The sequence below is a fragment of the Anomalospiza imberbis genome, chromosome 3 (assembly GCF_031753505.1).
Source record: "Anomalospiza imberbis isolate Cuckoo-Finch-1a 21T00152 chromosome 3, ASM3175350v1, whole genome shotgun sequence".
NCBI lineage: Eukaryota > Metazoa > Chordata > Aves > Passeriformes > Viduidae > Anomalospiza > Anomalospiza imberbis.
The window spans coordinates 32,997,583-33,025,086 of NC_089683.1; the positions used below are offsets into that span (position 1 = coordinate 32,997,583).

General features: G+C 39.3%; 2 protein-coding genes across 14 annotated transcripts; one reads left to right on the forward strand and one right to left on the reverse strand.

Annotated features, from left to right (window-relative positions):
- HMGN3 (high mobility group nucleosomal binding domain 3) lies at positions 1 to 23,644 on the reverse strand. Of its 13 annotated transcripts, none has more exons than XR_010997083.1 (7): positions 22,892 to 23,410; positions 9,008 to 9,058; positions 4,982 to 5,011; positions 4,293 to 4,340; positions 3,740 to 3,825; positions 1,861 to 1,930; positions 1 to 1,316 (listed from the first exon to the last, which is right to left on the reverse strand). XR_010997083.1 is itself a non-coding variant. In XM_068183910.1 (6 exons), exons 1-6 carry the CDS (start codon positions 23,445 to 23,447, stop codon positions 1,303 to 1,305), a joined length of 231 nt encoding a protein of 76 aa, XP_068040011.1. In that variant the 5' UTR covers positions 23,448 to 23,644; the 3' UTR covers positions 1 to 1,302. The 13 variants fall into 13 exon arrangements, 9 of the variants coding, with proteins under 9 accessions (XP_068040011.1, XP_068040008.1, XP_068040010.1 ...); XR_010997081.1 differs by having other exon boundaries at positions 1,861 to 1,933; positions 22,892 to 23,406; XR_010997082.1 differs by having other exon boundaries at positions 1,207 to 1,316; positions 1,820 to 1,930.
- On the forward strand, positions 23,449 to 27,462 carry LOC137470476 (cuticle collagen 39-like). The gene is made up of 3 exons (XM_068183900.1): positions 23,449 to 23,815; positions 23,919 to 24,130; positions 24,860 to 27,462. Exons 1-2 carry the CDS (start codon positions 23,449 to 23,451, stop codon positions 24,086 to 24,088), a joined length of 537 nt encoding a protein of 178 aa, XP_068040001.1. The 3' UTR covers positions 24,089 to 24,130; positions 24,860 to 27,462.
- Positions 27,463 to 27,504: the final 42 nt, after the last annotated feature.

Sequence of the window (27,504 nt, forward strand, 5' to 3'; positions counted from 1 at the left end):
TCAGGCAACAGTCATTTATTTATTGACTCAAACAAGCAAAAGGTATCCTCAGACATAATGGCTACCACTTGAGCAATACAAAGCAATGCTACTGAAGAACAGGGAACATCTTTTCTTTCACCCCTCCCATCCCAGAAGTAACAACAGAAACACGAGGACCCCTAGAGAAAAGAGAAGGAGAAAAATCATAAAAGGTACTTAGAATGAGCTGCAGAGTTGGAACATGGACACTGAAAATTCATTAGCTAATCTACCACATCACCACAATCACCTCAAAACCAACTTTCATTGTTCCACTTCCACCAGGTACCAAATATATAGCACTGTTTAACAGCAATTTCAATGTATTAACAACTGTCCTCAGCTGAAGAACAGTAATTACTATTTATATTAAATTTGAGGCTACAGATAGAAGGGTTTCCATAGACTACAGTGCACATTAATGAAAAGAGAGTGGGGAGAAACAAAGCTACTTTTAAATTACTGTACGTCTCTATCAATCAAGCAATTTGTTTTGTACTGATAGCTCACTGAAGACACAATATCCTGTCAGAGAACGGCAACTCTACTCACCCTGTGACAGTGTATCTGATGAATGTATCTATGAAGAATTTATCTGAAAATCCCCTAAATTGTAGGTCACTGAAAATCCCAGTTTGCTGCTCCCGTGTGGGTGGTTTTTAATCAGATATCAGAAAAAAAAAAAAAAAAGCAAACACACCGCATGCAAAACAACTCATACTAAATCATGTAGTCTGCCTTGTAACAGTCAAAGTTGTGAGTATGGCATTCCTCAGATTTAGAGAAAACATTAGGAGTCTTTAGTTTTGCAGGCAAGGAGACCTTTTATTTCAATCCATTAAAAGAACCCAAAATAGTCAGCAGGTGGCCACATCTATCCATGTTTCATTAAAATCACATAAAACCTAAGTACAAAAGCACCACTGATTATTGCTCTAGAAAAACTGCATGAAAAATTCAAATACACACAGTAAAAACATCACCATATGCACAAGACATAATTTTTTTAAAGCAAGTGTATGGAATGCTGATCCAATTTTACACATACCTTGCAATATTAAATTGATATTTATATTACTTGGCAACAATGGGAATTTCTAAAAGCATTGTTATGAGAAGGGAAATGTTCATATAGAGTTTAATATGTCAACTATCATAGTCCTAAAAAAATTAGCATTTACAAAATACTTGATAAAAATATCTTTTAAAAGTTGTCCAAGAGGTACATAAAATCAACCCAAAATTTTCATGGTATTTCATTCATTCTTGTCACCTACAGATTCAGTTTTCTGAGCCTGTGGAGAAAAAAGAAATTCAATTACTATATTGAAATGCGATTAGGTACCTAAATACCCAAGCTATCCTTACTCCTCAGATTTCTTACTTGCAAGAGCTCCAAACCTGTGTCCACAGGACATCTATACAACCGGAACAGTTCCAGTCATACACTTTTCTCAACTCATAGGTCCCAGCTTTTCAAAAGCAATACAAGCCTTACCTGTCAGCTTCCATCGTTCACACTGAAAAGCACCACACTACCACCTGTTCCTATTCACTGCACACATGCTGAATGCTCTACCGCACCCTTAACTTTCACTGTTTCAATCTGCCCTTTTACTGACAGTGTGCTGGGTGGGGCACCTCTGGATGTTGAAACACTAACAGTTGAGCGAGATTCGAATCTGCAATAACATTATGGGCAATAAAAAGAAACATTATGAACATGCTAACAATGTTTGAAAGGCTGAATAATTAAGAAACACTGATTCAATCAGCAGGAGGTATGTGTGCAAAGTACCTCTTCAGCTTTATTTTCACCATTTTCAGATGGTGTAGTACCTTCCTTTGCAGCTTCTTGCTTTTCATCCTTCTTCCCTTTAGCACCTTTGCTGGCCTTTGTTCCAGGTTCCTTCTGACAGAAGATTAAAAACATGGCCATAGACGTTGTATGAGTAGCCAGAACCCTGCATCTTTATCAAAACAACTTTCACATGAACTAAACAGCAAGTCTTGGCAAGCTCCATGCGCTGGACTGAAACAGAACGCCATCTAAAGGCTACCTGGAAACCATAAACCCACAGAAGTTACACAGAGACTCAACATTTCTAGAAAATGGTGGTGTCTACTTTATTTTTTCTGCTAATTTTTTCAGGGATACAAAACCCTGCCAGACTACTTTGGTAGAGCTGTCCTATGAGGTCTATGAAGGATATCTGTGTGAACAAACACAGTTACAGTATATTGAAAGCTTATTCAGCCAAACACAAACACCACACTGTTAGTGTAGCTACAGCACTACACTTTCAATTAATATAAAATATTAAATTAGATTTTAAAAATTAAGGGTTTTTATTGGCTGTCCTTTTACTTTGATAACATCTGTGATGGTCATTCCATGTCAAGGAAAGAACCAGCCAACACACTAGGGAGGCAAACTGATAAAAGTCCATCTGCAGCAACACAAAGGAAAGAATTTATCAAAAGGAACTATTCTAACAGCCACAATTTAATTTTGAGATTTGCTCTTAATTTCTATGTTGAAGTCTACTATTTTTTTATAAATCCTTTCTCTATGTACTTATTTATGTCTGTGATCTAAAGATTAGCAGAAACATAGGTTTAAATATTTAAAGTGCAATGGGATAAAATTTAAATGGTACTGCATTTACTATTTTACTTTAGTTTTTAAAGTTCAGATAAACACTGGATATCTTTCACGCAATCATTTGCTCCAAATTCTCCATGCAAATGGCAATAGTAGCTGTGAACAGGGATATTAATGTCTGCCTTTATTCATTTATTACCCTTCCACACTGATCCCCATAGAGGAGTGGGACAGTGAGGAGAGAGCACCAGTAATCCCAGTTCCAGGGCAGCCTGAATTTCTCCTTCCACCCCTCAGCTTCAATATTACATAGCAGCTTACTTTGGAAGCTTACAGTTAGTATGAACATGGTTATAACTCTTCACCTATGAAAGAACAAACTACGAGTTGACTTACAAATTCATAACATGCAAGCTTTTAATAATAAAAATTATCTCAAATCTGTACCATCTTTCATTGTTTAATAGCAAGTTCAGAGTACACACTTCCTGTTTTCTGTCGAGGAGACCAAGATTAATATACTCCTTAAAATGTGATCCAATTAGGGTTTGGAAAAAAAAGATTACTGTATTAAAAAGTTACTTACAGTAATATCATAAAGGATTTGAGTCACCCAAAATAAGCTTCAAATATCTCTCACACAACTTAGACTGGGTCCGTGACACCAAGTTCATCTCACAGGTATGTGAAGCTACAGAAGGCTATTGCATTCCCTTTTTTATTAATGCTCTTTTTAAGAAGGGAGCAGGATGGACTCAGCAAGACTACTGGTAATTTTATATGATAAATCACACAGTGTTTAAAGTCAGTTTTACTTTCACGTGTGGACTTTGTATCCTGGCACTTGCCCAAATGAGATGACAATAAAAGGACTTGAAAAATGGAAGCGTGAGGAGTGCTAAACTCAGCGTCCAGCATGGGTTTTTTTTTCCTAATAAAGCAATTGCTCTTATTCAACATTCCCCTTAGGCACAAATAAATCTACAGTTTCTGAAGTACCTGATTTATATGCAAAAATCCTGAAAAGGTATTTCAAACACTAATAAGATTTTAATTTGACTGTAACTGGCCCAGAAAACCCAAACCATTCAATTTAAATATATTTAATTTCACCTTTAATTATAATTGTGCATTCTCAGCAGCAGCCAGGCTTCAAGAACAGATAAGAGTTTCTCAGTACAAAATGAAGTACTGCACCACTAGACAAGGAAACAGAATGATACAGAATAATCTCAAATGCTTTTGTAGAAATTGCTAGGTCTCAGGAAGAGTTTACCCAACCAAGCCTGTACTTTTCAGGAAAGGTGTAGTAAAGGTAAAAATTCTTCTTAAACTAGCAATTCACTACAAACTAACATGGTCTGCATATCAAACAGGCAAGACATTTTCTTTGGGCCAGTAATGAGGCCAGGAAGGGGTGGAACAGAAAGAAAAGAATGATCTAATTTGCCGTTTTTTTTCCAGGGTGGGGGGCAGGGAGCTGCAGAGAGGGCAGGGAAGCCCATGCCTCAAAAAAAAAAAAAGAAAAAAAAAAGAAAAAAAAAAAAAAAAGAAAAAAAAAAGAAAAAAAAAAGAAGCAGCTCTGCGAATTGAACTGTTTGTAACATAAAGAAGGAGTATACTTGCTTACTATTGGCTAAAACGGTGGTAAATAAAGAGTATTTACCTTTGTTGTTTTCCTTGGTTTGGGTTCAGGTTTTGGTGGAGCAGGTTTCTATAAAACATTTTTAGTTGCACAACATGTTAGACACACCACCAGAAGCCAGCCTCCTCCACACCCTGGTTCCCCCACACCCTACACCTTCCTGCTCAATAGTATGCATCTAGAAAAGGTCTGAAAAACCTTACTGCACAAATGCACCTCATCTCTGTACACACCTGTTTGCATTAGTTCACTCATCTAGAAGTGAAAGTAATTTGGGGGGGTCACACTATGAGTAAAACACAGAGATTAGTAGTGACTATTAAAAAAACCCTATCAGCTATATTCTAACAGAGAAGAGGAACTAAAACAAGTACTAGCAGTGGCATCAAATGAAGTCCTTGAAACACCGCTCCTTCTCCTTTCCAGAGAAGTAGCTGCATTTCCACAACTAACATCAGCCTGCAAAATGAAATAAAGTCAATACTGCACCTAACAGACAGTTTTGCACTGAAGTGGGGAAATATATCTTTTGTCAGAACAACCTGAAAACCTGAAATCAAGAAAACAAAGATAACTTCATTGCTAGGGTTCTTAAATACCCCTCGGCAAGAATAAAAATTGAATCAAGCAAATTGTAAAAAAACTTGTTTGGTCTGAGAAACCATATGTGCTTAGAAAAGAATATACCAGGAGGTACTATACATACTTACAGCTGACAGTCTTGCTGATCGTCTTGTGGGCTACAGGGAAAAAAAAAGAACATTTTTACAGGCTTATAGGAAAAAGTATCCAAAGCAACATAGTCATTTCAAAAGACAGCATAAAATATGCATCTATCAAAATATGTGTCTATTGCCAAAGATAATTCACATCTTCCTCACCTTGGACACTTAAAATTTTAAAGGGACAGAGTGATGTGAAAGTTACCAATGAAAGTTGTTCAGGAATTATACCATCTAAACTGATGCCTTCTGGGGACTACCTAAAAACAGAATTCAGACAAAATTAAGGGAATAAAAAGCCATTATATTTATTGAAGGCTTTCAGGTACATTTCGGGCAGACAAAGCCCCCCCACAGGTGCTACACCTAAAATGGATGACAGGTCAGGAGTTTTCATTCTTTTATAGGTCTGGTCCATTTGCATATTAGGCGTTAATCTTCCAATTACAGCTTCAGGTAATGAAGTAATTTACTCCAAGTTTGCTCCTTCCCAACTCACTTCTGTTTACATTTCTCCAGGCTTGAGACAGTAAGGTGTCCTTGATTTCCAGGCCTAGAGAGGAATTGTTTTGTCTGACCAAAATGGGAAAGTAGTAGCTAATACCCTATATGGAGTTTAGGATTATACACTGAAGAACTGCAGGATTACAAATATATGAAAAATATAAAAGCTACAATTCTAAGGCATCAAAATCTCCACACAGTTAAATTCCTCACACACACACCCCTTTTACAACTACTTCTGAGTCTGTTCGCGGTCTGTGAAAGGTTCACAAATCCAGTAAGCTTGACTACCTGTGCAAAGGACTGAACCTTTTTCATACACACTTAGCATGACGTTTTTAGAATCTCACAGATGTTACTTGTAATAGTGGGCACAAATCCCATCTGATTAACAGCTGAATAAAGTTAACATCCTTCTCTAGAGGATATCAGAGTGCTAAAATTTCAAAACATGAAACTAAGTCCTTCCACTTCCTCAGTCCTCCACACACTTGCTCTGAGGGTCCAGGTGCACAAAGACAGCTGCAGGATGAGACAGAGAAATTATTTCTTCTATTTAAACATAAATCTAAAAAGGAAATACTTGAGCCAGAGATTCTGCTTCTCTCCAGCTTTCTTTATCACTTCAACATAATTTCCTTATTAGATTTTATTTCATCCTGCTTTTTGTCATAAATTTATTACTGAAGTCTTAAAAATACTTGTTAACTCATTCACAGTATTTTTTTATTAATTAAAACAGAGTCACCCAGTTACACAGCATGGTTAATAAACTGAGCTGAAGTCTACACATAAAACTAGAATTACACCTGTGGCCAAAGTAAAGGGACAACTAAACTGCAACAAATATCCAACATAACTCAGCTTAAAAAGAGAATGAAGAATACTTCTAATTACATATTAAGCATTTAAGTTGAGCTGAAAAAACATGGCTCGGCACATCCTGCAACAGGAAAAAGCTCTTGTTAATATCTGAAGAATGCTGTAATTTGTGTTCATTGGAGCCATTCAAGAATTCTTAGTGGAAAGCAGTAGAGAATAGCTCAAATCTGCATCCAGCAAAACAAAGTAAAAAAAAAACCTAAAGATATTTTCAGCTATGAAATATTTATGTATCATTAACAGCAAACAGGTAAACCTCTCTTCTCTTGGCAATTTAGCATATCAACCACTTAAGAAGCAGCCTACCATTATTTTATAACAGGATAAACAAAACATTTCAGTTGGTCAGGTAATCAAAGAACCCCTAACTCAAGGTATCATCTTTCACAAATCTGAATTCTTAACCAATTATTTCTATCCCTTTAACATTTAGGAACTGAAATGTTTTGCTAGCATCTACTTTTTAAAGGATAGTATGTTGATTTAGAAGTTATTATTCTCTCCCCTACTTCCTGTTCCATAATTTGTTTGCCATAAGAAAGACAGCATAAACTGTAAGGTCTTCAAAAATGCTTGACAGCTAAAAAATTTTAATTCTCATTTTTGTGTTATCTGGTTATAAGGAGGGAACTAGAGCCAAGTCAGCAACAGTCACATTTTCATGTGCATTGGGAACCTTCATCCCCTCCAAACAGCTGTACTAACCAAGAAATTAGCATCTCACCCAAGAATCTGTTTGACACTGGCCCGCTAGCAAACATTTATGGAAAGAGTCTACGAAAAGGAGCAGACAGAACAACTCTGTGCACTCTCCCACTGCACCAGCTTCTAGCAATCTGAAGTTGCCAACTTTCCAACCTGGATATCATATACACATCACGTGTTTAAGTAGTCCCCAAGGGTTATTTTCTAGAAAAATCTGTTTAATAACACAGTACTCATTAACAATTTCAGTTTCCATAATATCCCATGTCAATGAGTCCTATAATGGGATTATGCACTGTGTGGAAAACAAAAAGCAAAGTGTACCCCCTCTGCTGTCTCTTCCTTTAACTTCTTGCCCCTTACTTCCATTAGATTCTTCTTGTTTACAGCATTCATGAAGAGTAATTCCCAAACTGCCTTTCTTTGTGTTACTAATTATTTTATAACAACTCCATTACATAAAAGATGAAGAATCCTAGAAAAACTGTATTATTTGGTTTTTAGTTTGGGTTGTTCACCCTTTTTTAAAGCTGCTGTACATCCTCTATTTGTCCCACTGTACTTGTTATCCTTTTGATTCTATCATGGCCTCTATCAGGAGAGCTTCATTTAGTACTCCCTTATCTGAGAGCACAAAAATTAATCTTATGGTACACTGACGCTTACTCTGTCCTCTGGCATTTTTTTCCTATGTTCTAGTTACTTTCTTTTTAGAACTACTGTCATTTTCTAGTAACTATTTGCTGCAATTTTATAATCTCTCCCCTAATTAACAGCTTCGTGACCACCACTGGGTCTTCCCCCCACCATGTATTCATTTGCATTTTTCCATATTGAATTTCTTTTGATATTTTATTGCTTGGTTATTTGTCAATGACATAACAGCCTTCTCAGCCTCTCTCACTACTCTGACAATTTTTGTTAACTTCAGCAAACTTTGTAAATTCTTTAGTACCTTTTCTCCTAGAGATCATTAACAAATATATTCAGCAGCAAAAGCCCCCCCAAAAAATTCCAATACTCCACTGAGAATCTCCTCCTTTATGAAAGTTAATTTCACTCCTCCATTCTCTTAAGTTTATATGTTAGAAATTCTTAGAAAGATCTTCAATGCTAGCTAGTTTCTTTAAGATACTGCTTGGGGAAACTTATTAAAAAAGTGCTCTTTACAAGTAAACTATAGCGTATGCCGTTTGTTTACTTGCTATTTTCCTGATCAAATATGCTCCAAGATTTACAAAGAGAGCAATTAAATATTCCCCCATTCTTCTCAAGGTCCTGGTTTAAGTTTGTCTGCAACAAAAGAAGGCAACCTAAGAAAACAAATTCTCATAATTTTCTACCTGTTTTTTAAATTCACATTAAGAGCTGTGAAAAACAAACAAGCAAACTTTATTGTAGATATCAATTCTCTAACAGAATGTACTGTGTCCTTTAGACAAATCCAGTCAAAGAAAACACACAAATGTGTCAGCTGCTCCATTTTAGAGTCTAGTATCTTAATTCAAGACACCCTCCCATCAGTCACTTAAGCTAAGAATAGTTTTGAAGCAGACTGACTGAGGTGTGTGTATTAATCCTCTTCTGTGTGCATTAACCCACTAGAGACAGAGCAACCCTTCCAGGCAGTAATATACAACACTATTACCACAAGATCCACCACCGTTTGTCTATGAAAGCCCAAAAACTTTCCCAAATTTATTTGGTGTACTAATAATTTGTATAAATCCTCAGTACACCAAGATGAAATCAAGCCAGATAGGGTACAAATGTGGTTTACTGTCTTTACTCCCACTGAAAACAGCTCACCAGAAGTGCCAGAGAAATGCATAATCTTCTGATATACATGACTACAAATCTCCAATTAAATAATTACATGCCAAAACAAATTAAATATATATATATATATATATATATACTTGCCTCTTGTTTAGTTACTTTTGCTGCATCCTTGCCTTCAGCACCCTCTGGAGACTGAAACAAAATATTAAATCAGTTTTTATTACAGACTTAAAAGCATGCAGACAACAGCAAAACAAAGATTATGGTGAAGACTAACTGCTCTTTCATTTGCAACAACTTAAAGCAGCCTGACAGATCCATTTTTGTATGTACAAACAGCATTGTACTCAAACCAGTCTCTGTACCAAAACCAACCGAGGACTGAGCACCAGGCACATACATATCATATCACTCACCACCGCTCAGAGTCCCTGTAGCCCATTAACTAAAGCATCCACAGGCTCCAGCGGAAGCTCCATCTCATCAGCTGTTGATAGCACAACAGTAGGAACTGGAAATCTGAGGTTTGCTCTATGATGACTTTTGAAATCCCCAAGAAATTTAACACATTTTTTCCCAAACATGAATTTAACCTGTTATGTGATGCAGTGAGATGAACCAAAAAACCACATCATTACTGAAATGAATTATTTCTTTACCTCCTTTACTCCTTTTTAATCTCAGCCTCATCTAGCTGGAAGTTTTAAAAGTATCCTTACATCATATCTCACCTTTTCATCAGAAGAGCATAAATCAGTAAAATACTGAGATACTGACAGGAAAGCTTGGGACAAACATGCATCTTCTCAAGAACAAAGTATCAACCTGAATGTTGTAAAACTAATCTTGTATAGGTACTAGAAAAAGGTTGGTTAAATTAAAGAAGGCAGGGCAGGTAAAAATCAAGCTTCTCTTGTTTACAACTCAAGATGTGTAACTTCACGTTTTGCAAACATTTGTGTTTCTAGGTAGGAGCAAGCAAATCCCAGATAAAGAGCGAGCAGCAGCAGTTAGAGGAGAACTACAAGAATACATATTTCAAAAAGGCATTTTACAGGCAGCTGAGAAGGCAATTTGGCTGTTGTTTCGTTTTACAATCAGTAAGGAACCCGGCTAGTTATCCTTTCCCTTTTCTTTCCATTTCAATCTCAATTCAAACTCCCTCACAGATTCTGACACAAGATGTCTTGGAGTTAGAGAGCTGTGCTTTGGAGCAGAGAAAATGACCGGCTCGTTTGCAGCAGTTGACCAGTGCCTTCTTCTGGCATTGGGCTCTAACATACGTAGAGAAAGACATCCCCCCACCAGGGAATAAAACGTGGCTTTGTTGCTGCGCACTCTCCCGACAGAAAGGAAGCATGCCACAAGAGCAGCTGCTTTAAAAAAAAGCCAAGGACTGATCATGTAAGTAGCTAGAAAACAGCAGGAAGTTAAGCAGCATCGCACAGCGTAGAGCAACTCAGAATAGCAACAGGCAGGCATCCAAAATGGAGCCTGACTGCTCCCTATGCAACTGCAGCCTCACCAGTCACCTGCAGGATCGTTTCAGGTTTGCATTCCTAAAAGTCTTTCAGTTTGATTACCAAGGAGTTACTACACTTGATGTTGTGATGCTGGGAGCATCAGAAGTCAGAAAGAAAACAAAAACAAGCTATTCCATTATTCCTGTCAGTAACCAAGTCGTGTGTCCTACAACTTTCCTCTTCGACTCACAATACAGGATATGGGTATAGCTTTTCTGTTGTCCATGAATTCAGAAGATGTTTCTCCCATATGAATTTTCTCAATTCTAACAAACTCATGCTGCACCCTTTCCCCAAGAGGGAACTCAAAAGCATCCTTCCTGTCCTGGGCAGGACCTACTTATGTGGAAATTCTCTGAGATTTTACCATCTTTTTCTAGCAGTGGTCAAGAGACTTTAGATTTACAGGGGTAGGGACAGAAAGATGGCATGATCCATTTCCTTTGGAAGCCAAGTTAAAAAACTCTTCATAAGCTAAAGGAAGTTGACTAACACTCCACAATCAGGCTGTTTTACCCTGCTTCACTTTTAGGAATCATAGAGCTTTGAGAGAGGGCCAAATTATTCCAAGATAGCACTGCCACATGCCAATAGCCTTGCAGGAAATGCACAAGAGCCAACTCTCCACCTGCAATACTGCACAGTTAACACACAGTAATTCATCCCGTTCTCTTTAACACTTACAAAAGAGGAGTCTCCCACATTTCTGACAGACAGGGCAGTCTGATTTTAGATGCCAATACTACTGCTAGACAACAGATTAAATAAACCGCTCATGAGGCTAACCACAGGGAGAAAAAAGTCATATTAAAATACTTTTAATGCAATCACAACCTCTGTATACTAACTACTGTGATATATTACATAACATACTTCAATTAAGTTAGATAATTAATTAGCCCAGCATTCCCTCTCAAGTTAGAAAATCCAACAGCAATTCTGAAGGCCACATAACTTTTCTCCATGGAGGGACATGAAGAATAATAGTAATTTCAGAGGTGTGAATAAGCAGCGAGGGGTTCTGACATGCTCTCATTTCCATTTCCGACCCACTCCCTCCTCTCTGCAATCACTACAAGTCCAGGCCTTCGGTGGCTGGGCTCATCCTCCCAGCCTTGGCTCCCCACTACGCTGGCAGAGCTACGTGGGAGGCCATGTCATGAGTAAAGTAATTGATCCAGCTGAAAAATAGCCTGCTGCTTAAACAAATGCATAAATATTATAATATATAGACAAATTATAAATATATAGTCTTCCCCACTCCAGCAGAATCATTTTACTGCACAGCTGCACAAACAATTGAGCCAGTACAACAGACAAGAACGCAGTGGCACCGGGCAGATGCCAGGCAGCCTGGGACTCCATCTACTCTGTCTACATATTGCAGCTGATAGACACACCAAAAAAAATATACATGTCAGATATGGCTACAATGTATTTGTTAAAAGAGGAACAGAAACTTCATTTCCCCTCTGTGAGTTCTGATGAGTCCCAGCTGATGTGGTTCTTCATACCAGTTTTTGTAATTTTTTCTCCTCTCCCCAGGGAAAAATAGAGATTTATACACAAATAGATTTGCACCAAGCATAGCTCCCAAAGAACTTGGCATGCCACAGGCAGAGACTGTCTGCACTCCTATCTGGAGTCACAGGACTTTTATGTAGATACCACCAAAACTTTAAAGCCTTTGCCCTTAACTCTTCCCCAGGAACCCTTCCCCCATTTTTTGTCCTAGTGACAAACTACTGAAAAACCTCTGGTTTCAAAGCAACAAAATGTGCTAAGTAACCCCTCCCCTTGGCACATTTTTCCTCATGACCTAATGCGATGGCTCACCATACTTCACATGACACCCCAGCCACATTAAAATGCACCCTGGATACTGACCCGTACATCGTAAACCAGTCAGGAGCAGGAATACCCACACTACAAGTTTTGCGCTGCAAAATCCAAGACCAATACAAGCACTGAACCACTTGACAAGGGCAGCACTCCAGCCTCAGTAATTCTTCAGCTGTACTCCATCATATGTCTGTATTATATTGATAAAGTAGTCCCTATAGGCCTGCTGTGTGTGATACTGTATGGATGCCTACAAGAGACAAAACATAAAAAAAGCAAATAAGGACACAGATAACAGTGATTTTTTTTTTCCATTGTGGAGGTACACACAAGGAAAGAAGATGACTATGGCTATCTCTAAATATGCTTTTGACATTTGAACTACTAGCAAGTTTTAGGTTCAGATGACCACACATTGTGTCACATCTCAATTAGCACTAAATACTGGCAATAAGACTGCAACTTAAGCTGTAGCTAAGCTTTGCAAGATCTGTCACAGCTGCATAACTTTCAAACTATAAGACTGTCTATCAGCAATTGGCTTTTTTTTTCTACTTGCTTTTACCCCAGCTATTTTTAAGACCAATCTAGAAAATTATTTGGAGTGGATTGGAAAAAACAAAGGAATATTAATAGATGGTAGAGAATGCTAAAAAACCCCTGAAGGAATATTAACATTGAGCTTATTTGTATACACAGCTCTTTCAGCAGCTGTGAAATATACATAATAAAAACCAGTGCTTCCACACACCAAAGCAATACTGCAGTATCTGCAATGCCAACATCATTACAGAACTGTTAGGTTGAAAAGAGAAAACTAGACAACTGTTTTAAGTAAACATTTAATAGAAAATACAGGTCAATTTCCTGTTTTTACAGTTCTTAAGGCAAGGCTACTTGGTACAGATGCACCACAAAAGAAACATAAAGCTTCATTTTTTTACACCAAAACCCCAAAATATAAGCAGTATATAATGAGAGTATAGTAACCCAAAGCAGCAAAGCCACTGATGTCTTTTGAGTGATCCAAAGACATGCATTTGAAATTGTAATGTCTACCTTCTGGATGTATATTTTGTTAGCACCATTATGAATGGATTTATTATAAAGAAGTACATTAAAAAGCCTGAAAAATGAGAATACAAGTAAGTAAGAAGTAACAGTCAGTAGAAGGTCAGTATAAAATTAAATAGATGGTTCATTCTCTGAAGGATTTTATTACAAGCCGAAACTCAACACCTCGGCTCTGATGGGAGAGAAATTAGTCCTTTCATAGCTCCATGAAAACAAAACAAACAAAAAAAGCAGATGCAAATTTCATTTTAACTACCTACATTAAGAAGTTAGAAATTAGAAAGGCAGAAAGCCTTAACTGTCCTAGCACATGAGCATTCTGAATAACATTTCCTCCCTTCTTTGCAAGCTGTTTGGTTCAGCCACATCTTGATACACTGCCTGCAAGGGGATTTGCCCATAGATTTCCTGGCTCATTCTTGCAGCTGCAATTTCCATGATGTAATGCTTTTGGTCGGTCCTCCTACAATTATTTTTCACCAACCAAAATAAGGTAAAAGCTTAAAAAAAAAAAAAAAAGGCACATTGCAAGAGGAGCAGATGTATCAAGTCTGAAGTATTTTTCAGGGTTTATTGCATTCTTTCCCTAAAATTTTTCTACCCCTCATTTGCTTTTAACTATGTATTAAAATAAATTTAATGCCATAAATGGTTTCCCCATACATGCTATATCTTCTAATTATTTATCCTCAGAGCAGCTCTGAATTTTGAGATAGTTCATAAATGTAATTAAAATGCTATTTATTTCTTGGTTTAGATTAATGAAGACTACATGTTGACTAATTTAACACCAACCAACTCCTGCAATACCCTTCTAACTATTGTTTCCTCATTTAGCTCCTCCAGCATCTTATCATTAACCTTTCTTTACAACTAGTTCTTTGATCTGTTTTCAGTGCTCCCTACCAAGCCAATGTGAATTAGCTTTGCAAGTAAAATTAATTCCCCCTAATAAATGCTTTAAGAAATCAGGTAGTCTTCATATGACACAGCTTCATTTCTTTTGCCTAACAAAAGTCTGATCCTGGATGAGAAAAAAACTATGCATGCTGCTACTCCAAAAAAAAAAAAAAAATCTGCCAGAACCACAAGGGAAGTACAGCATAAAACTGTTTAGTGGCAGGCTGGATTTTTCAAATACTTATCCAAAATTATATCTGTCTTGCTCTCTTCCAAGAAATGAGGTTGGGTTTTCTTGTATATACATGTAAATAAGTCTTTCACAAAAAAACCCTCAAAACAAACAAAACCAACTACACAAAAGCCCATTCTGCTTAAGTATTTATTCTTTAAGTACATAATATTTTAATATTTTTATTAATGATTATTACAATATTATAAAATGTCATTTTTAGAATTTAAATCCTTCCATCTTACATGTATTAAAAGCAGAATACCTAATTTTCTAATTCTTTGGGGGAGAATGTCAAGATCATAAAGCTCTGAAAAGATGAATGGTACTTAAAGGTTTAAATTTAAAGATAAGCATTAATATCCCTTGTATTAATATGCAAATTACATGTTAATTGGGAAAAATCAGGGGAAACACTTCCTGATCAAGGTTTCCACTCTTGCTTAAAGATTCAAGCCAAGCAGAGTGACTTGTTGACATGCAATGCATTTTCAAAGACTATGCAAGAAAATAAGAATACAAAAAGCCTGGCCATAAATAAAACCAGTAGGTGCAGAAAATACATTTTATTAAATTCCTTAATTCTTAAGACAGGTGACTTCTGTAAGCTTTATGCTCTTCCAGACAAGACAGCAAATCAAGTTAGAACTGGGGTATTTCCAGATAACCAAAACCAGACAGAATAAGTGCTTTTCCAGAAGAGGAAATTCCTTCATTGTAGATTGAGGTTTTGCTATTCCCACTGAAAAGAGGGTCAAAGATTGACAAATATAATTGAAATTGCATTGCATTTTTGCAAAATTCATTTTGAAAATACATTGCATATTTGATAGGACATTATAAAAAAATCTCACAACTGGTTTGGCTTTTATTTTTCCTCCCAAGTTTCTCTTCCCTATAGTGAGTTTTTGAACACGACATCTACCTATGGCAAAATGAAAAATTAAGAGCAGTTTTTAGAGGTTCAGACTTAAAAAAATATATATAGCATTGTAATTTAAAATTAGACAAGACAGTTCACTTTTTAGACAGTGAAGTAATCAGCTGCATTTTGAAAAATACAGATCAGCCATGGGAGCAGAGAGCACCGAGCATTTGAAATTGTTCATCTTCCCCTGAACACCAGATGTGAAAATCCAGCTAGGTAGTGAGTAGATTCTTGTCTCTATATTTGCTTAACCATTTTACTGCCACCATAAAATAAAAAGGCAGATTCAAAAAAGATGATGGATGAAATCCAGTCCCTAATACTACTTCTCTAACTTTCAAAGCTGATGACAGTTCTGCAAGTGAGATGAAGCTGCTGAACTCATCCAAGTCTACATATAGAGGCAATTTTTAAAACCTTCAAGATTATGTTCCAAAATTTGTATTTAAATAGAACTGATCAGATTTGCAAAGTAAAACCAACACACAGTAATTCTGAAAAAAAAAATTATCTAAAAATAGAAATTACATTTAGATCATTATTTTCAATAGCAACTGATTCCCTAAAATAGCTACCTCTGAACAAACAAAAATACTGTGAAGGACTGAAAAGAGGTGTTTAATTCCTCTTCTACCAGAGGATATTACAGTGACAAAAACCACAATAATCTAGAAAAAGGACCTTTTTTGTTGTTGTTTCAGCTAACTGGTACTACAGAACATCAAACCTCTGAGGTGATGATAGCAGGTACCAAAACCACAACAGGCACAAAGCCTTAGATACACCCATCTCTCACATCCCAGACATAATTACAGCTGTGGTTAAAAGCAGCATTGCTGTACTACAACAGTCGGAATGAATATCATCATGGGCAACCAAAATGCAGCTTCAAGAGAAGAATAAATTAAAATGTCTTCAAGTGGGCACAGGTAGGATAAGGAAGAAATGATGCAACAGAGGTAAAGGATTATTTCCTTCTACAAACAGACCACTGCCACATCTCAACTCTGCTTGAGAGGAGCAAAACACTGCAGAGGTAAAAATGTCCTTAGATCTTCATTTTCAATAATGGAAGCTACTATTAACTCAGGTAGCATTAGGTCAATGGAGAAAGTTATGTGAGATGAGCAAACATACCAACAGCCCCAACAAAGCTGGCAGTGATGGGAACACACACAATTATTTTCTGTGGACAGATTCCAATGTTCTTAGGGAACACAGCATTTTTTATTTGCAGCTTTCACCATTACCACTCTTTACTATTGGAAGACAGGAGCTGTATCTCCAAAAACTGGTAACTTCACAATACACCAAGGGGGTAAAAACCCACAAAATAAAAATCAAACCTGATGCCTCCTCCCTCTGGTGCTGCAAGCATATAATTTCAGCACTGAGCTGCTCTGATTATTCTAATGAATTAAAGAATACTCCTCTAGAAACTCTGAGTTAGGGACAATCAAATCAAAGATGAATGCCTGGCTGCTGCTAAGAATTCTGCCCTTCCCCACCTAATCATTCATGCCAATTTCAGCTTAACTCTTTGTGTCATAGTATGGGAAACCAGATCAGCAGTCAGGTCTGCCCAAAAACTACCTCAAACAAATATGATATCCCACAGACTAAATCAGAATAAAGAAAGGAATGGGCACCTGGAATTTCTGCTTCTGGCCTGTATATGCCAGCTTGAAGTATCTGTTGAACTGCTGTCAAAACTGTGAAGCCCTACACTGCCAATTTTGCTGACAATAAAATTGGTGTAAGACCGTACCTCTTTCTCGCATGCAGCCAGCTGCTCATTCCCAGCCCACTCCTTTCTAGTAGGTTACCACACATTCATTGTGCCACTGTGCACCATCTCTAACTTGGATCAGTAAAATGTCCCAGAATTTAAAAAAAATTCCAAATCATGTTCAAACCTGTTCAGCAGACAAGCTTTAAGAGTCATGGCCTGAAAGGCAATTCCAGCATATTGAAGCACCTTTTTGGCTACTGGACCATGGGATAAAACACAGTGCTAGCTTAGTGCAGGTAAAGAATGGGAAGTAGATGGTAGCCATGATGATCATATCAAGTGCTAACTTCCAAGAAAAATCTCCTGATTTGGTTTAGTTACACTCTAGGCAAAAGACAATGTTACAATCCTGTCAAGAAAAATTCAACTTCATACAACTTCTCTAAAGGAATGATACACCTTGGAACACACCATTCCTATAGACAGCTACTGTTTGGGTATAAAATGGGAGAAAGTGAAGTTTTCCAAGTAGTACAGAAGAAAAGCAACCTTTAACTAAATAATGTATAGGTATATTCTACTTACATATATAACTACATTCCATTTACACACAGGGCTTTTTTATTTTTTAAACTTAACAATATTGATACTCCAATACACAAAAAAACATTGCCCATATCTGAGTGTTGAACTACCATATATAGAAAGATTACATGCACCTAGTCAATTTTGAAGTTGATGACTTAAAAAGAGTTGATGACTTACAAAGATTGTACTACTATGCTTTAATGTGCCCAAGAAGCATGAAGAGTAATTTTTAATTGACAATTCAGTGAAAACCTTGGAATTTTTAGGTTGCCCATTCATTAAGTCCAATTGTATTTTAGTGTAGTCTAAGAAGAAAATTTATATACCTTGCCATCAATTGCTAATAAATGAGTCAGATCTTTACAGACTGGTATAAAATTATCAGCAATGTTTTAGATCATTAAATCTTTGGTCAACAACCTTTTTATCTCCACAACTGAATAACAACAACAAAAATAACAATAGCTAAGATTACATAATTAGCTCTAAGTTAAAGAGTCTCTAATATAAAACTTCAACAATTATTTGCTGCATGTTTTTAATAGCCCCGTAAACTTCATTTACTGCAATGTGGCATAGCAGCATTGCTCAAGCATGCTTTTTCTCCAGTGCCACTGAATGCTGCTACGTTGCTTTGCATCCAAGCATTTCATGTGCAGATAAAAAGTTTTTGATTTTTTCTGCTTAATTTTTCTAAGAAAGATGTAGATCCTTTGAGTCAGTCTGGTCAACTGACTTTGTTGGCCTTCTTGAACTAGGCAGTTTTCAGTTCCTTTTAAACACCTCAAGGTTTAAAATTCTGCAATAGTTACAAATCCAGTACAATTTCTAAAATTGTTAGCGGCAAAACATCCGTCTCCCTTCTACTACAAGGCTCCTGCAATCTTTAAGATGCTCTGGCACATCTGTTCTGTTTGTCTTGCTTGAATTTAAAGTGCATCTCTGCATAGCAATCATTTTACCTGTCCCTGCAAGGCATGCTGAAGGTGGAAGTCCACCTGAGGACTCTACTGTCACATTAGACAGAAATTTGTCAAAGTCAGGGGCATGTCAGTGACAGATGCAAGGAAGGGCATCTTCTGCCGCTGCTTAGCCTGTTTTCCAGTAGTTACTGAATGGTCTAAGAGTGACTCACCAGAAAATGTGGAAAGAGAAACTACCTTTTTCAGAGCTCTGACTTTTGCTTTTAATTCTCAAGGACTGGGAGAAAGAAGAAAACAGTCAGCATGAAGGCAAAGTGAGTCCAAGTAAAAATCTGGAGAAAGAAGTGGACAAAATAGGAGTGGGAAGAGGGCAGCAGCCAAGACATCTGGATCTGGTATTGACTCCCTTTACTTTTCTATTCTATAATCACCTACAGACTGTGAAATGAAATACAGAACCTCCCCCATTTCTATGTCTCACTTTTAACAGAGACTCCCCTGTGTTCTAGAATAAACTAAAGTGTGGCTTGGCTACAGAGAAAGAGCTTCCAGCCCCAGTGTTGGAACAATTTTTTGGGAAGATGCAGGTCCTCACAACATCACTGGAGATTCTTTCCTGTCAAATAGCTTCAAAATGAAGAGAACCTTTGAAAAAAATCCACTGTGTTACATATAGTATACCACATTGATGCAGACTGAATCACAGCTAAACTATCAAGACATGGAAAGGGCTGTGAAATGGAGCAGAACAGAACTTGAGTATACTTCATACTGCTGCACCATGAACACAAGCTCAGCTGCTACTATGCTTTGCACAAACCTAGACTTCATTCCACAGACCAAAGAGCAACATCAAGATCATTCAGAGATACAAAAAAAAAGAGCTGTCACCTGCAGGACCAGAGCTTCCTTACTTAATTGTCTGATCACATACAAGTTGCTTCAACAAAATTTTAGATAACAGGTTACTATTGCAAGTACACAGCCCAAAGCAAGAAGACAAATTTGGCAAAGTAATGACAAATGTGCCACTCAAAAGTGCAGGAGGTGCTTATTAGTGAGAATGAAACATCAGGACAGACATCTTAACCTGAGAATTCAAGATAAAGGGACCATTCCAACAACTATGCAATTTATTTCTGGGTCTTATTTCCCCTATTGATGGATAAAAATGGTTGATATTCTCTTTGAATATTCATGACACTTCAGAAATAAAAACTTAAACACATAGAAAAATTTCACAAAGAGAACTCAGTTTAGGTTCAGATAAAAAAGCATAAGGAGAATTTAGCAGCTCTAGGCTAGTATCTGTAAGAACATGCATTTAACCCCAAAGGTTAGAAAATATATTGATTAGATACCTGGTTGGCAAAATAATCAGTAAGGGTCTCACAAAACAATCGCGTGATCATGTAACTAAGTGCACTATGATAGGACAATAATGTAGTCCCTTCTGACTTCTGCTAAAGAAGCAGCATTACAAGCAAAATACACAGCGTGTTTGTTTTTCAGCAGTAAATATAACCAAGTACCTTTGACTTTAAAGAAAGCGAATTTGCATAGCAGAACAGGAACCTGTCCCAGATGGTCTCTAGTATATCTTCACAGCATCAACTTTACTGCAGAAACTACATTCCTGACTACAAGGAGCCAGCAAATAACCAACTGAACTGGCTAATTAGACCACAATTTTTTTTTTCTCTGAAACAATAACAATATTCAAAGATGGCAAATGGTAAAAAAAAAGAGATGACTAAGTGCAACTAAGTTGCACTTACTCCTCATATCTGATTCAACCCCAAGTGTTTTCAAAACAACAAGTGAGATGCAGGTGGTATTGCACAGATTCAGATATTTGGATTAGAGAACAAGTTGGGTCATTTTGGAGTGTAATCCCAACTAAATGACAGACTCCCCATCCAATACTGGACAAGTCATCACCTGACCTATTAATGTCCCTCAGACATGATGCATCTTCACAAGACAAGTGTCATTCACCTTGATGTCCGCTTATGTACTTGTATGTGACCATACCACTATCCTCCTTGTCATCAGGTACAGAATGGCTCTTCATCCTTTTATGGATAACATTGAGATATTTTTATTGGGTCTGTTTCAAGGTCAAGGAGTTTGTCAATATGACCCAAGAACCAATTCCACAAAGACAAGTGAAAAGCGAAACACCCCAACCCATTTCAAGGCGTTTTTTCTAGCAATACCACAACAAGCATTCTGGTTTATTCCACACTGGCATGCCATTCTTCTTAAGAAAGGCCATGTCCACACCACAACATGTTATTACAACAGATGATGGGTACAGAAATCTGACAGGAGCAGTGCAGAGTTCAACCCCTTTTTGCTTTAGCACAGTATTTAGCACCATCTCAACACAGAGTATGTTCCTCCTTTTCTCTGTGACCCTCAAGTGATGAGTAATGATACCCTCATATCCTACGCCACAGCCCTCTAGAGAAGGGGAAGCAGCTTACACTTTTTTGTTCATAATATTCATAATGAACATAGGGCCAGGGACTCAACAAGTGACTTGAGTTTACACAGAGATGAGAAACATTAGAGATGAAAAGAAAAGCAAACAAAAAAGAACCAGCCAGATAACTACACATACACAAAAATAGATACAGGCGGATTTAAGCCCTTTCTGCAATATTATTTATTTACCTACCCTTGTAACAGTGAAAAATTCTCATTTTCACTTTTGATGTTTATTTCCTTACAAAATTTTCCTTGTTAGAAGCCTTTTTACAAGTTAGAAATTTTAAGAGAAGAACTGTCTATTAATTGTATGTGATGGTTTTGTCTCCATGTCAAAATTGGCTAGTGTAATTATTCAGTTACTGCTGCATCACCAACTTCTCACTCTGCAGACATTATTCTGGAATAAAACTGACTATTGTAAAATACTACAATTTCACTTTTCTTAAAAAGCAAAGCCATTAATTACACACTTTTCCATGAACCAGTGCTTCCCAAAACCTACACTTTGTATATAATCTTTAAATGTAAACCTTTACCTATACAATGCTAACGAAAATAAAATTTACTATGCTGTTAAAACTCATCTCCATTGCTCTCATCCCATATACAATCTTTTTATTACTTATTTTAAATAACCTTCGAGAAATGAGACATTTTCTTATGGACTTACAACTGAAAGTTAGTTTCCCTTAATAAACATTTCACAACACACCATAAAAACCTACAGGAGTATCTTTAACTCTACCATCACTTAGGACAGCCTGAAACATCTGTACTGTAAGAATGCAGAAGAGCTAAGTAAACAGGGTAGGATGTCCACAAGATTTCAAAAGTTGGGGGATCCTATGGACACAAAATAATTTTCTAGTTTCTCCTGGTGACAAGCAAGAGCACTAAAAGCACAGAAGCACGTGAGGGTACAAGGACAGAAGAGCAAGTGGAAAAAAGGCCCATCATTCAGACTTCAAGCCCAGTTACTCCAATCAACCCCACAGCTGTATCCATTTTCAGAACCAGAATCAGGCCCTCAACTAGGAATTAAATAATTCAGTAGCATACTTAACAATTTCACATTTTGATACCTCCCATAAGGAATAAGCAAAGGTCAAGCAAACACCAAGTTACCTGTAAGGCATCATCTACCTGTAACTTTATTAAAACAGATTTCAGCCCCAGCCCAGAAACAGTGTATTAGGAGGTCACATGTGACATTTGGGAAAAAACACAAACTGCCTTGCCTTGGTTGACCTAGTTAAAATTAAAGGACCGCAGCTATAAATTTTTGGCCATTGCACGCGTTAGTGTCAAGTCTCCCGTTACACTCTGTTAGCGCCTGGGAAGGCAGGCGGCAAGTTCTCGACGAGGATCTCCAGCAGCAGGGCCTCCCTCGGCCGCCCACCCCCGGGGCCCTGCAGGGGCGGCGGGGGCCGGCTGCCACCCTCCAGGCTTGGCCCGCCTTCTGCCAGCGCCGGAGCGCTCCCGGCGGCCGCGCAGCCCCGGCTCCGCTTCCAGCGGGCACGGCAGGCACAGAAAAAACCCCACACCCCCGAGCCCGGCCACTCAAGGGCCGCCCAAGTTTCTCTCTCTGGGGGAAGGCGGTCTCGCCGCCGGCTCCCTCCCGAGGAGCAGGCTGCCCGCCCCGAGGTGCCCGGAGAGCAGGACTCGCACGGTGGCTGGGGCCCCTCACGGCCCCCCCAGCGCGGCGGGGGCCGCGGGCGCTCCCTCGGGAGGCGCCGCCCCCCGCCCCCGGGGGCCCTGCCCGGATGGGCGCCGGAGTTGGTACATACGGGTCTGCCGCGGGAGGCGAGGAGAAGGGTGTAGTTTGTTTTAAACATGGCTTGCCTCTCCCCTCCTCCCTTTTACTCGGAGCCATCGCTCCGGCGCGGCGGGATCCGGCCGCCCCGGGTGGGGGCTGCCTCCTCCCCGCCGCGGCGCCAGAGTTTGCGAGCAGGAAACTCCTCCCGCGGGGGCCAGGGGCGAAGCCGCAGCTGCTGCAGCGCTTCTCCCCGGCGGCGGAGGAGGAGGCGGAGGAAGGTGGGGGCTGGAGTTGTGATAGCGACTTCACCCCCCGGGGAGCGGGGCGGCACCGGGAAAGTAAACAGGCGGCGGGGAGCGGCGGGGCGGGGTGCGAGGGGGCTTGCAACAGGCAGCAAAATGCCCGGGCTCGGGAGCCATCCGCGAACCCCAGCACGGAGCGGCGGCGGGAGAGCGGCAGGAGAGCAGCGGGCTCCTGTGGCCCCTGACGCGCGTTTCACCCGCCGGCCACCGCTCGGCCCCCCCGACCCCACCCGGGGAGGCAGGACCCGCCGCACACCCTGGGCGCCTCACCTTTCTCTTCGGCATAATGTCCCTGCTCCGGGGCGCCAAAGTAAAGCGACCGAAAGAAGCTCCGGCAGAAGCGCGGGATCCGCCCGGCGGTGGCGGCGGCAGCGGCGGCGACACCGGCGTGGCTGGTGCCCGCAGCTGTGCCCGCGCCCGGTGCCCGCCGCGCCGCCCCGCCGCCCCCGGCGCCCCGGCAGCCCCCGCCGCCAGCGCCCGCCTCGCCGACGGGGCGGGCGGAGCGGGGCGGCCGCGGCTCCCGATTGGCTCCCCCGGGGGCGCCGCGCCCCCCGCCCCGGCCGCAGCGGCTAATCACGGGCCCGGGATTCTCCATCAGCCGTCGGGAAGGCGAACCAGGCGGCGGTCTGGGTGCGTCGGGCAAGTTGCGTGTGGTAAGCGGCGAACAGCATCCGCTCGTAAATCTCTGCAGTGGTCCTTGTACAGGTGCATTATTTCAGCCTGTTGAAATTTACCTTCGTTTTCACCTCTCGCTAGGTTCCGTCTTCCCCTCCTCGACTGAAATTAGCCGCAGTCTTTCTCCATCGCTACTGTTCTGCCTTTTTCAACCCGGGGGTTTGTTTTGCCGTGTAAATCTATTCATGCTCCAGATGCAAGCATGCTGTTGTATCAGGTCTCCTCATTACATTGCCCTGATAAATCACTAGCAAGACAAACCAATGCCGCTGAGAGAAGCACTCCATTACAAGGTGGGGTAATCAATTCTTTATCTGAAGCTCAAATGCCACCTACTTTTTTTTTTTCTTTTAGTTTTAATGACAAAAATCTAAGTGATTGACTTGTTCACATTTTGAAACTAAGCGATCTCTCTGAAGTACCTGCAGAAGAAGCAGAACGAAACCCGAAGGTTTTCCAAGGGGTTGGCTACCTGCCTTTTAACCAAGAGCTGTGGTTAGGATGTGCATAGAGCATCATACGGCAGTCATAGACCTCATTTTCCCTCTTTACCTGGGGGCATTTGAACTCATACCTCTTGTTCTCCCACAACGTTATTATTTTGACAACAAACTATGGTATCTCTGGAGCAGGAGAGGTTAGATCCTACTGTTGATATGGTTTTAAGAGCTTTGTTGAGCTTAAACAATTTGTACTAATTAAATAATTTGTACTAATAATTCACCAGGGCAGGAACTCAGCTGGGTTTGCTCCCAGTTACATGTATAAACCACCAAATTAGGGAGTCACGCCCACTTGTTTACATGATATTCATGTATATTTAAATGGTTTGTACGAAGTGGTATAGTTCCACAGAGAAAGACTGGAAATATGGGGATGCCTGTGTTAATTGGAAATTCAGGCCCACCTTAACATAATATATTGCTTGGGTACTGAGTAACATAGGAAAGAAATAGGTCAGAATTACTCTGTAACCTAACTTTTCCCTGTTTCTTTTCCTACCTGTTCTCAATTTTTCCCAGGTATCTTTAGTCACTAATGGATGATGGAAGCAACCGCCTGCAGCTTCACTGTGTACCATCCATTCAGAAGGAGAAAACAGAGGTAGCCTTCCATTAATACAGATGAAATGTCACCCACAGGAGAATTATGCACATGTGCAGTGATTTATTCCTATGCCATCCAAAAAGTTTGGATTAGTCCCACATCTCATTCCAAACCAAAATAACCTTGGGGGGGGGGAAATTAGAATTTTTGATTAGTTCTATTGCTACCTTCCTCATTTGATTATATGCCTTTTCCATTTTGTCTCCCTACTTTTAGACTTGCAGGATAATTCAGGTTGAAAGGAATCTCAGGAGGACGTCAAGTAAAACTCTCTGCTGCAGAGAGTTTACTTTACTTTGCCCTCTACAGCAGGCAGCTGAAGACTTTGTCAAGTTCAGGATGTCTCTGCAAACACAGACCCCATCATCTTCCCAGGCATCCTTTGCTGGTTCTTTCCCTGCATATGCATAAGCTCAGTTCTAAAACTGTTCCCATCCTATTTCCACAGTCACTTCAGTTTCTTTAAATTTGCAGCTAGGAGACAGCAACAACAATTCCATGAGAGCAGTAGGAGCCTGGTAACAGGCAGAGAGGAAATCCAGCAGACTTGAAGAGGTAATTTCCCCTGGATTTATGGAAAGGGGAGAAGCAATCTTGTTGATACTTAATTTATAGTTATCTACAACTAATGAGCACTAAGAAGGAAAAGCAAAATTTTAGCAGTGAGACAGCAAGAGAAAGAACTGGTAGAGCCAATGACTTATTTGCAGATACCCTTTTTCCTCAACTGAACCAAATTCAGGTTCAATGGAAACATTGCATCTCAGGGTGAAATAATTCAGAAAAACTGCTGATGGGTAGAAGAGTACAGTTGGTGTCTTTCTTCACTCCCTCAGTATTTTCTGTGTCAATACAGATTTTTTTCTGTTCTCTTTCTGTCACTGCAAGTCTTATCAGGTCTCTGGACAGTGGCAGGTTGTAGGTGAAATTCCCAAAACCTGAGAATAGCAGCAAGTTGTTTTTCTGTTATGTATATACTCATCCCTCTGTGTCTGTGTGACACTTTCTCTGTAACACAATTTATGTTCAGGCTGGCTGGCCTGCTGCTACAGCTTTAAGTTAAAAAGCACAGGAATTATTGGGTAGCTTTATCTTTCTGCAGCTGTTGTCTTTTCCCATCATACCTGACCTGCTAGTGTTGAAAGATGCTTCTTGTCTGAAAAGCTCTGATACTAACAAGAGAAACACTGATCTGTGGTATTTTGGAGGAAAAAGGCAAAAATGCTCCTTTCCAATATGTGGTGAAAAGTTCTGTACCACAGATATAGGCTCTGCTAGAAAAGCCATGTTTTGACCATATTTTTGGTCGTCATAGAAATTAGTTTATAGCTTAACTCCACAACTGTTTCTATTTTTAAGTAATTAGGGGATGCAACTGTAACACACTATCACTTTTCTATAACAACATTTAAGAAGGACACAGATCAAAGTAATGTAGCCCTACATCACATTTTGTTTCAAAGGTATGCTGGTTGGTCTACAGAGACAGCCTGAAATAAAGCCTTGGAACTGTCAAAGGAAACATTGTCATGAGTTCCTTGTAAATGAGTATGTGGCTGTAAGCAAATAATTCCTAATTGTGAGGATAAGGGGCTACAGATATACAAACTAAGCAGTCTCAACACACTTCTTATTCCATTCTTTCAAACATAGGCACTCTGAAGTCTGGTAGCTATTTTATTATCATTATCTATGTCCGGTGCTGTATAGAAATTTCTGTTAGTTCAGAATTGTTATTTGTAAGTAAAAATAATCTATGACATTTACCTTTGAAAATAAACCTGTCATGCAGTTCAATTGGTAGGAAGAAACACACAGAAACCATTTAAAATAAATTTCAGAACAGCTTTGCATTTTATCTTCAAATAAGACAAATGTTCAAGCACTCCAAACTACTATAATGATGTTTTTCAAGCTATCAAGCTTTTGGAACGTATCATAATATTCAGCAAAGCTGCTTCTGCCTCTGTTTTGGGGACATCTCTACCACCTCAAAGCTACACTACACTTTAAACCTCTTGAACTTTCATTCAGTAGTCCTCTGCACAAATACTACAGGGAATAGCAAAAACCAGATATTTAGTAGCTAGTTACTATGAAATAGAAAATAAAGCAAACTTTTCCACTGTACTGATCAATAAAAGTGCAATCAGTTTTACACATAGTAGAAGGGCAGCTAAATTTAAAAATCTATTTTTTTTCCATTAATTTCTCCTGATTATTAGCAGGAACAGAGCATCTGGTATACCCAGTTTCCATACAAGTCAAGAGGAATCAATCAGATCAATGAAGTTTGGAGTAGAAGTAGGCTAACACCATATACACCATAGAACTTGGACTACTTTGGACACTTTCATGCTATGATCAGCCGATGAGTTGTTAACATTCAAGATCACAGACTCACAGAACTTTTAAGGTCACAGAATGATTGAAGTGGGAAGGGACCTGTGCATATTGTCTAGTCCAACCCTCTGTTGAAAGCAGGGTCAGATACCACGTTCAATTGCATTAAATTTAAGTAAGAAGCACACTACATGGTTATCCAGCCCATTGTCAAATA

Bases quoted from the DNA above. Each gene is read 5' to 3' on its own strand.
- HMGN3 (XM_068183901.1), bottom strand. From the start codon at position 22,939: ATGTTTAAAACAAACTACACCCTTCTCCTCGCCTCCCGCGGCAGACCC. The intron at 9,059-22,891 runs GTATGTACCAAC...ATTTTGTTTCAG, and splicing joins TCGCCTCCCGCGGCAGACCC to TCTCCAGAGGGTGCTGAAGG. The intron at 5,012-9,007 runs GCAAGTATATAT...TTTTCCCTGTAG, and splicing joins CAAAAGTAACTAAACAAGAG to CCCACAAGACGATCAGCAAG.
- LOC137470476 (XM_068183900.1), top strand. From the start codon at position 23,449: ATGTCCCTGCTCCGGGGCGCCAAAGTAAAGCGACCGAAAGAAGCTCCG. The intron at 23,816-23,918 runs GTAAGCGGCGAA...ACCTCTCGCTAG, and splicing joins CGTCGGGCAAGTTGCGTGTG to GTTCCGTCTTCCCCTCCTCG.